The sequence below is a fragment of the Phaethon aethereus genome (genome assembly GCF_964289735.1).
Source record: "Phaethon aethereus genome assembly, chromosome: 23".
NCBI classification, from domain to species: Eukaryota; Metazoa; Chordata; class Aves; order Phaethontiformes; family Phaethontidae; genus Phaethon; species Phaethon aethereus.
Window position 1 is genome coordinate 1,204,948 of NC_138599.1, and position 12,423 is coordinate 1,217,370.

Sequence of the window (12,423 nt, forward strand, 5' to 3'; positions counted from 1 at the left end):
ATTTGTTTACACTGCAGCGTCTTTCCAGCTAAGATCACAAAAGTCATCATCCCAGGCACATTTTGGAAGTGCTTAGCAAATCATGGTAGGATCGTCACAAGCTGCACAAAACCGTTACTTACCGTGACAAAAGAATCAAATCCCCGAAGACTGTATATTCTCCAGAGAAGTAACCAAGCTCCAGAACATCTTCCTGATGGAGATCAAGAATTATTTCCCAGCAGAGACATGACTTAAACCTTAACCTGAAAATAACCAGTTGTCTTGTGTATCAGCTGTTAAGTGACAACAACTTCTTCAGGGCTAGAAAACCTCCTTTGCTCTCCAGCCAACATACTGAGTGACCTATGCTGCTACCTAACTTACCGTTGAGTAACTTCCCTAATTCTTCACCTCTAAAAAACAAGCCTCACAAGTCGGGCCAGATGTAAAAATAGGATGGATTTGTCAGAAAGCCTGTTCTACTCAACCACAGAAACATACACAGAAACTTACTTTCAGCAGAAAAAAAATGAATTTAGGCAACTGAATTCAACACCTTAAACACTACCTTCCAGAAGACCCTGTCTCCTCAAAGACTACAGAAAGGCTCTTAAAGACTAGCCTTTTAAGCTAATACCTACAGCTGACTGTTATAAGCCCCACCCGTCCATTCCCTCAGAGTAAGTACCTGCTAACTTTCCCAGCTGCTCAGTGCTCTTTAAAAAAGAAAAAAAAAAAAAAAAAGGCTATGAGAATTTGGGGTAACCCAAATTAAATACAGCTTTTTTAAATAGGAATTCTTTCAACCAGGCTATGAAACTCCCAGAGCAGCATTATGTAGTTATGACTGGAGGTTATTGGTAACCCTCATGGCAGGGAACAGGATTCAGAACTGCACCCACTTTTTGGCTTATCCTTAGAGCCATCTTTCTAATGACAGCCTCAGTGTTTAAAGTCTGAAGTATGGAGGCAGTCAATAAGTAATCTGAATGCTTAGGAAAAAAGCTCTCGGCTGTTTTTTTCTGAAGGGATAGAGTGGAATTATTCTGGAATTTCTTTTCTCTGTGTTGCATCCATTTAAATACTTTCTACTAGTGTTTTCTTCCTTCCTTGTTTTATTTTTTAGTAAAGGTTCTTGTTACAAAAATGAGATATCAGAAAATCTGACACATTGCTGTACCATATGCTTAGTGTCTATTTCCAGCAGCAGGTGAGAATCTCATGATTCAATTCCCACCTGTGTCAAGGCCATTTTTCACCAATCTGCTCTGTAGGAAAACACAATAAAATCGATAAAATCTGTGGAAGACATGCATGTATGGGTTGCTGTGCACAGTTTCAGCATCGCCCATATGAAAAGGGAGTACATATTACCCATTTCCATCCCTGCACAGTATTAAAACAGGAAAGCATTGCCTAAGGCCAGCATCGCCAAGCCAAAATGTTCTACAGTCTTGGTCAGAGTCTGGAAAATAGCTTGTTGGCTTCCTTCTGCAGCTCCATTTCCTCTTACTCTTTTAATGTTCATGCTTAGAAACTTCCATTAAAAAAAAAAAAAAAAAGTATTTTCCTGTAATCACCAGGGGACAAGAAGGCATAGCACCTGATATTGGAAAACTTACATCATAAATGCTAGATGTGATGAATCTACAAATCTGTCCTTCCTGGAACAAATGTGGGTCTTGAAATCTTAGCATCATTCACCAGAGCACCAGAGCACCAAATCTTAGCACCATTCCCTGGTTTATTAATCAGCGAGTCCTTGCCTTGAAGCAGCGTAATGATGTTTTCTCTTTGATGTCTAATTGCCAACTGGAGGGCTGTACAGCCAGTGGTATCTTCCACGTCAAGCAGAGCACCAGCCTTAATCAAGGTCTTTATAATGACCATATTGCCCTTGAGGACAGCAAGGTGCAAGGGTGTCCAACCCACTTTGTTCTTAGCATTGACATCTGCCTTGCACTCCAGAAGGTTGATGACAGTCAAAAAGGAGCCCCGCTGGACTGCAAAATGCAGGGGGGCCCAGTCTGACTTCTCAGCGATGTTGGGATCTGCCCCACATCTCAATAGCTCAGAGACTACTGGCTCATCGCTGTAGCGAGTAGCCAAGTGAAGTGGTGTCCAGTCCATGCTTCCTTTGGCATTCAGTTTGGCATGGCTATCTTTTAGCAGGTGGATGATTTCAATGTGTCCTTTGAAAGATGCCAGGTGCAGAGGAGTCCAACCTTTGTCTGTCCTCAGCTCCACATTGGCTCCGTATTTGATGAGTTTCTCACAGATGAGATACTTCCCCCTCACCACAGCCAGGTGTAGGGCACTGTAATGATTTTGATCCAGGCTGTTGACAGAGGTACCATTCTTCAGCAAATAATGGACTACTCTGAACTTCCCCCTCTCCACAGCAACATGAAGTGGGGTTCTATGGTTCTTCTGCTTTTTCTCCAGGTCCGCTCCTTGACTGGCAAGCAGTTTCACCAAGCTGACATGTCCAAAGCAAGCTGCCACATGGAGGGCAGTTTTCCCATCAGCCTCCTGGGTGTTGGAGTCAGCCTGGCGAGATAGCAGTACTCGGGCCACATTCTCAAAGTTGTTCTGTGATGCCAAGTGCAGAGGGGTCCACCCATCGTGCTCTTGAGCATTTACTTGTGCCTGGTGGTCCAGCAAGAGGCGTACAATTCTGTCATCCCCATTCTGAGCAGCAAAGTGAAGAGGTGTCCAGCCATCATCATCAGGCATATTGATGTCCGCACCATGCTCTATCAGAACCGAGCAGATCTCTGGCAACCTCTTCTGAACGGCCATAATGAGTGGAGTGTAGCCACAGACTACCCGGCTGTTCACATTGGCTTTACAGCTGAGGAGAAACTTCACCTTTTCCACATTTCCCTGGATCACCATGAGGTGAAGCAATGTCAGGCCATTTTCATGGGCTCTACAGATTTCCTCAGACAGGATGTCCTCTGGACTTTCAACCTCACTGTAAGAAGGTGGGATACGAACCTCCTGATTATCAGTTTCTAAAGGCAGGGGAAACAAAATAGGAGAAAGACCAACTGAAATAGCTTGGTGTGCACAAGATGGAAGGGAGAGCATGTGAATCTTCATGGTATGAAACGAAATAAAAGGCATTTTAGAGATAGGGGATATGAGGTGAGGCAAGACTGCTACATGCAGTCTCTTAGAACGCGGTGAGACATTTGGCCTCTCCCTCACAGGAACTGTATCTGCTATTTGCTGTATAGTTCATTTTTCGTAACTTAAAATGAAGTGTCACTCACGTGGAAAACTTTCTTGAGCCAAGGAAATAGTCTATTTTTTTTTAGATTTCCTTTCTTTATTTTTGAATTATAAAGAAAGTCCCCTACTTACCACCACTTCCAGTGTCTCGGGGGAAGGTGAACTCTTCTTTGTCACTCTCATTTTCAGGAAGGGGAAAAGAAAAAGCCGTAAGACAAAAAGTTACTTATTTGCATTCTATAAGGTTTGCACGGAGGAGTTCCTTGCTACGGCTCTAGAATTTTGTATATAAACCATTCAAGTGGTTTTTATCCAATCATGTTATTGCATCCGAAACTCAGCAGAGCAAATCATGACACTAACAGGAATGTGGGAGCCTGCAAATGGTCTCTGGATATCAATGAGATTTTCCTCCTCTTACTCATTTGCTCCCAAACATACATATATTCCATTTCCTTATTGCAGTACGTGCCCATGGTGGCATCCCAGCTAGTACTTTTCTTTGTTGTATAGGGAACCCAAACACCCCTGCCTCCTCAATCCTCTGTACTCAGGCATCTTGTTTCCTGCTGACTGCACAACTATGCAAAACATCAAAAGAGCAATAGTTCTCAACTGCTACTTCTCCCTGTATGAAGCTGACTTCTAGGCACAATTACACTCCAGTAGCCAGGAGAATTTTGTGACTATCCTGAAACATGATTTTTTTTCTTAGTCATAGAAACATGGGGATTAAAAAAAATTTTTTTTTTTTTAAGATTTTATGAGAGTTGTTTAAATTGGAATGTCCTCATTTCCATGAAGCTGGAAAATGGTCATCTGAGCACATATGCCAGTGCCATGAGCAGAACACTGATGATTCTGTGTCTACTTGAGCTTCTTGTAATGAACGAGGCCTACATGGTAAACCCACATCATCTGAGCAGGTAGAAAGAAGGGTCTTCCTCTTGGGCTGTCTCTCATTTGGCACACTGGCCAGCTTGCTAAATTTATTTGCAAGTTTCCTATCCCCATAAATGAATTACAGATGTACCACCTATGTAAACGCACTGCTCAAAGGTTGCTGAGGTGCCGTTGTTGCCTGATGATAAACAGCGATGAGAGAGGAAACATTCTCAAGAACTAGTAAGAACAGGGAAAGGACTCGGTGGAATTTCCTGAGCGGTACTGGGAAGCCTTCCTCACCTGCTGGTTCCCAGAGATGGCAGGCTTGTGGGACATCTTCCTAACAAGGCGCTCATTCTCTGGATCTACTACGAGGCTTTGTATCAGTGAGAGCAGCATGTCTGTTTCTACAGGGATATCTACCAGAGTAAAAAGACCATTAGCTGTGCAGACTACCCAGATGTTCGCAACCCAGTCAGTACCCAAGATTGTGGAAGTCTTCCATGTATCCTCCACATGGGGAGGAAGGAAAGAGGGAGAAAGAGGATGTGTTGACAGCAGATGGGTACCGAGCATTTCCAAGGCAACAGGTGATTTAACTGGCAAAGAGTTATACGCAAGCTTATCCCCCACTTGTTAATCCATGCAGCTGACCCTTGGCTAATCCATATCACAATCAACCTGTAAAGCTTGGTCTTTGCTTAGGGTCCTGGTCCCAACACCTCTTCATCAAGTCAATCATCTGCTGGCATTCCCCTGGCCAGTCATCACTGATGGGTTCTAGGCAGGGCCTCTTTCCTGCTGCAACCTTGACTATAATGGCCATCATGTTGGCTCCTGAAAAAGAGCAATATGCACTGGGCTTTGTCTCTCTGCAGATGGCTGTAATAAACATTTAATAAGTGCAGAGCGTGTAAGAAGTGTTCATATTTACCTGCATAAGGTTTCTTCTGCATAAGTACCTCCCAAATGACAATTGCAAAGCTGCAGGCAATAAGAGATCATGAGCAATCACTCCCATATATACACAAACATAAAATACACTTCCTGCTTTCATCTTCTCAAGAAATGGAAAAATTAAGAAAGAAGTTCTTCAGGATGGAAGGATTTCATCCCCCACACTGAAATGACAAGATCTTATGAATCATCACATACATCTCTGATGCCTCAGCAAAAGGGTTGGTGTAGTGAATGAGTGACTTAGAGCATTTCCTGTGAAAGTCATGCTCTCAGCACCTTTTTTTCCACTTTATTTGTATTGAGTTTTAGAGCCCTTGACTACAAGTTCATGTGGCCATGCAAATCCTCCTTTGCTTCTTGTCTTGGTTTACGGTGTAGTGTAGTGGCTAAGGAGCTGACGAACTTCCAGAACGTATATGTGTAGCTTGTGTAAGTGGGCTGCAAAGCACTTTGGACAAAAGGAAAAAAGTAAAGTTGAATTTTTTTCTCCACCTGTTACTGACAAAAATGCAGCTGAATACCAAAGTAGGAAAGCAATATTACAGTAGTTTTAAAATCAAAATAGATCTAAGCTGTGACTGCTATGTAAGAGCAGACACTGCCTGTTCTGTGCTCTAATCTTACTCCGTTTCTGTAACTTCCAGCAACCTAGAAGAGTATGATGGAACCAAAGGCAATACAGTCTGCAGCTCACATGGGATCAGTGCTGCCCAGAGGTGCATCTGGCAAGAGGCAGGTGATTATCCACAGATAATCCCACTTCCCCTCACTCTCCACCACTGAGGCTGAAGTACCACAGTACTCCCAGTGAGTTCCACACCAAGGACATTATGCAAGGCAGAGAGGCAGAATATAAACAAAATGAGGCAATGTGTCTGTCTCTTTTGCTCTGTGTAAGAGCTAGGTGGCAATCCTGTGTCACCTCTGAACAGAAAGGCAGCCCTTACCTGTACACATCATATTTGATTCCCGGGGGCTTGCTGTTCTGGAGAAACATTTCGGGGGGGATGTAGCTCAAAGTGCCTCTCAAAGCAGAGCTTTCGATATATTGCATTCGGCTAGACTGCTCCATCCACTTGGATAGCCCGAAGTCTGAGATCTGCAAACAGAAAAAATGAGCTCCTCCTCCGTAGTGCTCACAATCTCACCCCTCCTTATAGCTGGGAAATACCTCCATCCTTCATGATCAGGGACATAAGGACGTGCCTAGCAGCTGAAAGTTGATAAAACCCTGGTAAAACTGTAGTCAGTGCTTTTCACTGAGTCCAAAAGATCAGCATTTCCTCCCAAGTTGGAGCCTTAAGTTCCCAGTTCTGGCACAGATTGCCTGTATGATCTTGAGAATACCATGTAATTTGTTTACCCACCGCTTCTTATAAGCCCCACTGGTCAATCTTTCATTGAGTGTTCCTGAAGAATCTGACTTATTAGGATTCTGAACTCATTTGGCAAAAATAACCTTCCCCTTATTTGAGAAATAACCTGTCCCTCCAAACATAACATTAAGGTCATACCTTGACATGCATATTCCCATCTAGGAGAATGTTCCCTGGTTTTAGATCTAAGTGCAGCAAAGGAGGTGTCATGCTATGCAGGAAATTCATAGCCAAGCCCATCTCATGAATAACCCGGAATTTGAGCTGCCATGACATTTTGTGAGTGGGAAGAATTTTCTCCAAGGACCCTCTCGCCATATATTCCATCACTATCCCCAAAGGGCTGTTGCAGACCCCATAGATAGTGACAATGTGCTGGAATTTGATTTTCTCCATCTTGGTTGCCTCTTCCATTAGACAGTTCATAGTGGTCCTGGGGAGGGGAAAAAAAAAAAAAAAGTGGAACCAAAGAATGGTATCAATTAATTCACAGGCTAAGTTACTGTATAGTAGCTCAATGATATCCAGCCTTCCCAAGCAGCCCTGCCTGCCCCAGAAAGATTCATTCTAATTTGTCCCTTGAATTGGTGATAATGCAACCACATCATGATCTTTTGCAGGCTAAAATCTAACATGCAAGGTGTTAATGACTTTTCAAGATGAGCCAAGGATTGCTTGGGAAAATTCAACCATTAGGCTCCTGGAGAAAGAGATCAAAACTTCCATTGTAGTCCAGCTCTTAGAAGACCTTCAGTCATCACAGAAAGCCTTGTCCATGTGCTTGTTTTCACACTGTGGTGAAATTGCCAAGTGATGCTTCCCTGAGAGCATGATGTCAGAAGCAGGCACAGCACGGTGAACCATGCCTTTTTCATACACCACTTGTCCACAGGGTAGCCTCAGTGATAGCCTGCACACTGCTTGCAGGCAGCCAGGGTCCAATGACACACTAACCTGCTGAGCTTGAGTATATGGAGGCTTGCACGGCCAGAGGACATGCCTTGGCCATACCTATACCTATGCTTCTGCCTGCAGCTTTCTGTCTGTGAGCATGGTGAACCTGGTCCCAAAGGGAGTCTAGACATGTCTGTCCATTGTTGCCAGTTTTGGCAGACCTGTTTCACTAAATCTTTACATTTCCCAACCTGCCGAACCAGTTGGGGTGCCCAGAGCATGCTGACAGCAGCCAAGCAGTAAAAAGTGCCAAAACTGCATTTAAAAAGCACACCCTGGGAATTAATCTGAGCTTGCAACAACATTATGCCAGGCCACTAATAGATCTAAACATAGTTCAGCTAAGCAAATCCTTCTGCCAGACTTCCTCTAGCAGGGTCCCCACAGTAAAACGTACCTCTCTATTGAGGAATCTCAGGTATTGTCTTTCCCACTGTGGAAGAAAGGCTTAACAAAGGAAGACAGTTGCGGCCTGCAGCATAGAGGGTGGCAGATTGATTCTTTCTCTTCCCAGGAAAATGATGGGCATGGAGAAAGAAGTGACTACTGTGATTTCTAGATGCCTTCCTGGGACAGAATCACTGGGCACAGCCCTTGTCTGCCTCCCTTCCAGGCACTGCAGGGGCTGGTGATGGGTGACCGGCACAGAAGGTTGGGCTGGATCCTGTGGTGGACCAGCATTGTGGGGAGGAACAGAGGGAGTGAGGTTAGCCCAGGAGGAGACGTTTGCACCATTAGCACAGTTACGTGAGAAGGTACAGCAAGAAGGTGGATGTTGGACAAGCAGAGGGAACGCCAAGAAATGAGGCTTGTAGGGGAGAAAAGAGAGCCCCAAAGCAATTCCCATATGAGAATCTGAGGGTTTAAGCCTTCTGGGAAATACTGTGGTTGCATCTGTGGCTGTATTTTCTTTTTCTGTGGGTTTCCTGTGATTTTCTTTTCCCTCCTCAACCTCAGCAGACCTGCAAACTATGAGTCTTTGCAGCTGACAAAAGTTGAGGTGAAAGCCGTCTTACAGCCACTCTCTTTCCTTCTCTCGGGTGATACATAGATGCAGTGGCATTCACTGAGCACCTGCCCTCCTTGCTTTCATGTGCCCACAGGGATGTCTTCCATCATCCCACACAATCCATCTCCTGTTTCTCCTGACAAGCAAAACCATCCAAGGTTAATAAACCTGATGTCAGTTTGCCCCATCATTTTGAACGAACAGTGTGAAGCAGTTGGTTACGCATCAAGAATGTAAGCAGATGGAAGTCACCACACCATTGTCTTCATTCATAGCTACTGACAAGACACGTTGCTTTTACAAGCCCACAGGCAGGAGTGCTGAGGACTTTTAAAAGCTCCTCCGAAACGTTTGCCTCCACCTCCCTTACCAGACAACTGTGCTGCTGTGCTTTTTTCACCAGAGTGGCCTGGAAGCTTTCAGTTTTGCAGCTGTGGCTTGTACCTAGTGCTGACAAATAAACCAGAACCATCTCATAATACATATGAGAAGGCTCATGACAAATTCATATACCATGCACTCAGAGATGTTCTCTGTGGGTATGTGTGCATTAGACAAACTGCACACTGAAGGTCTTTCTCTCACAAATGTGGAAACCTTCTAAAACAAGTACAAATAGCCATTGAACAACACCTCCAGATGCACTGGACTACAGGACCAGTGCTGGCCCTTCTTACCATCCCCATAGAAAGGAAGGATTTTTTGGCACAGCCATAGCGCAGGACAGCATGGTCTTGCCTTGTAAACCAGAACTCACAGGGGTTACTGAAAAGCATAATATAAGTCAGAGCAGCTTCAAGGCTGTTTGGACATATATAAGGGGTAGGAAAGCCTTTTATAACACTACATTGGAGTGCAAAATTGTTTTACTGACAAAATAGTGTAACTTCAGTCCCTAGGAGACCAGTACAGCAACTACCAAAGGCACATGCACTGTTAGGTATTTTTCCCAAACTCAGATTTTCATATTTATTTTTTCAAATCCTGGTGATTGCATAAATAGCTTTAAAAAAAAAATCAATTAACATTTATGTTTACATGCAACCATTCTTCTGCAGTGTACACTAGGAATTGAGATAATCCATGAAAGCCGTATGGTTAAATTTACTAAAACTGCTATATGCAGAAGTAAAACTGATTAACTTGACTCATTTATTTTTCCCAAAAGAGAATGAAATACAAATGTAACAGCAGAAGAGCATAAGCAGTGTTAACTAAAGAGGACAGTCACAGCTCAAATTGAACCATCTCCATTGTTGTCAGTAACATGTCAAGAAAAGTCACACAAGCATGTGATTTTTAACCAGGCAGGAACCTTCCAACTTGAACAGAATAAAATTTTAGAATAAATAACTTCATTGACTCAGTTGCTTTTTCATCAGGACTGCCTATATTGTATGTGATATCGGCAGTGGTTGTGATTACCTGGCTTTGTTCTATCTCCAGACCCAAGGTAGTCAGCAGCAGAGTCTCTGCAGGTGAGAGACAGAGCAAAAAGTAAACTGAAGGTGCAGGTGCACCATCAAGAGAAAAGAGCATGTCTGGCAGGTAAAGCAAGTGAGGGGGCAGAGAGCTTTGTGAGTCCAGAAAAACAGCTGGAAATTCCCTGTCCTTCAGCATTAAACCTGGTGATTTTAATGACTAATTTAGTTTCATAGATACCCATTAGTCCCAATGTCCAGTGAAAGCTGCAAATAAGTAATCAGGCTGCTTTTATCCACATGCCCATTTTTAGTTTAAGATGCCTACTTCAGCCTCCAGATTTCAACGCTAATTGTTCTGAGTAAGTGTTCCTTTCCCACTTGCACATACACACGTAAGAAAGAAAGAGAGGCAGAACTCCAGATCACAGTGGTTTTTCCATTCCCCTTGGGTACCAAAAACTTGACTTCCCAGGGAGAAGCAGCCATGTGAACATTCCCTTCAGAGTCTTAGCACCAAATCACCATAGGTGGCTCAAACTGACAGGTTGAACTGCTGAGCTAGAAGAGATCGCACAGTTACCTCTCCACGCTGGAGTCCTGCAGCAGGTATGGAGAGCATTTCACTGCATAAACCGTTCTCCACCTCTTGTGCTTGACTTGGTACACATGCCCAAAGCCTCCACTGGCCACTTTAATCCAGTCTTCTTCAAAATCTTCCTTATTAAAGACAGTTAAGCGGCCCAGTTGCCGGTTTCTCTCCAAAGTCATGACAGAAAAGGCAGCCTGGCTGTCTGCTTCCTGCTCAGGCAGTATCAGAGAAGAATAAAGGAGCTCTTCCTAATTCTGACTTGCATAGGGAGGTAGGGAGTTACCTGAGACGAGGCAAGTTACTTACTGCCAAGAGGTGGATCCTAAGTGTCACTCTCATTTGGTATGCAGAGGAGCTGCATTCCTTAATTCCAGGCACTCATGCCAGGCTACTGCGCAGAGCTTGGCTAGGCTGGGTATACGTCTGCATTTCCATAAGGCTGCTCTTCTCTCTCATATCAAGCACTGTGTGGGCAAATGCTGAAAGAATGCAAGATGAAAAATGGTGCAATGCAACCCTCCTCTAGCAATCGCACTGTGCTGAAGATGGGATTCCTCATCTGAGGCATCAGTATACCCTGGGTGAAAGTGAGGCAGGCTGATACTTAATGGGAAGGAAGGCCTTACACAGAGAGATATCCACAAGGCTCCTGTGCAGCCTTGCATATGTGAGCTGGACGAAGAAGAAAAGTGGAAAACACTCCAGAAAGATAAAGAACAGAGAAGACCCCAGAACTAGCGTGTGGCAAATATGAGTGCATGAATATATACTCATATATAAATACTCAAACAGAAATACCACAAACATGGGGAGCCAGAGCGGTTACCTCAGGGATAAAGGAGCTCTCAAATGCCTGCAAGGGGCATTTGAAGAAACGAGAGAATACTGAAAAGCTCGTCTGAGCAGGTTAACCATTACCATGTGAACGCTAGTAACAGCATGCATGCTTTTAGTTGTTTTATGCCCCACCTATAAAAAGGGTTTAACGACACTCGTCTGGGTCTTGTGCATATACGTCTTTAACCACTTAGCACAGAGACCCTCTCTTTAGGTAAGTCAATGTCAAATACAACGTGTTGCTGGTTTCCTCAGTGCTACTGCAATACAAATAATAATTAGTATTTCTGAAGGGTAATTGTCACTGAGTCTTGACCTGGAATTTTTAGCTACATATCAGATCTGAAGAAATTCTCAGAGGAAGACTGATCCAGGTGGAAGTGCAAGCTACTTCTCTGTTGCATTTGACACGAGGTGCTCTGGCAATGGCCCATCACTCACAACTGCAAGGCTTTAGGGAAAGAAGGAAAAGGAAAAAAGCCAGCCAGGGTATGCAGCCTTTTAGGAGAAAGAAAAAAAAATTAGAATCTGACGTGATCGCTGACGATTTCCTGCCACTCCCTAAGAGTTGCCCACTAAGTGTGATGCTGCTGGCCCAGGTACCACCCCCAGCCACCTCCACTCCCACTTGCTGGCTCTCAGCTGCCAACACAACTTCATAGACGACGACAAACACAACGAGACTCCATTCCCTCGTGTTCAGGCACAGGCAGGACAAACCCTTACTGAAACACTCAAGTTTTATTACAGAAAGTTCAGGAGAAGGCAAGGGAGTGGAAGAAAACACTCCATGGTTGCAGAGTGGCAGCTGCTGCTGCTTCATCTCCTCCACAGAGTTTACAGGTGTGCTGCATTTCTTGGCAATTAGCTCAGGCATGTTCCAGGGTCTGTGTCAACTTCAATGGCATGAAAATAAAAGGTAAAGCAGTGAGGTAGTCATGCCAACCTTTTACAATTTTGTGGACAACAGCAACTTACACGTCTGGAAATTAACCTTTCCTGCTTCCACCCCAAACCAGGAAGCAATTTTACCCCAGTCCAGTCCGAATAACATCTTGACTGTGGAAGTGGTGCTCAAACTCACGAGTTAACAACTGTCACACTTTCTTTTGAATTTCCTAAGGCACAGCTTGTGGTTCTTCTCTGTAGCAAATAGGAACACCACAGTTA

General features: G+C 44.1%; 1 protein-coding gene across 1 annotated transcript; it reads right to left on the reverse strand.

Annotated features, from left to right (window-relative positions):
* Nucleotides 1–1,061: 1,061 nt before the first annotated feature.
* On the reverse strand, nt 1,062–10,595 carry ANKK1 (ankyrin repeat and kinase domain containing 1; the record flags this gene model as incomplete). Its single annotated transcript, XM_082009936.1, has 8 exons — nt 1,062–2,999; nt 3,352–3,397; nt 4,405–4,523; nt 4,786–4,941; nt 5,039–5,088; nt 6,012–6,163; nt 6,579–6,873; nt 10,408–10,595. 8 exons carry the CDS (start codon nt 10,593–10,595, stop codon nt 1,630–1,632), a joined length of 2,376 nt encoding a protein of 791 aa, XP_081866062.1. The 3' UTR covers nt 1,062–1,629.
* Nucleotides 10,596–12,423: the final 1,828 nt, after the last annotated feature.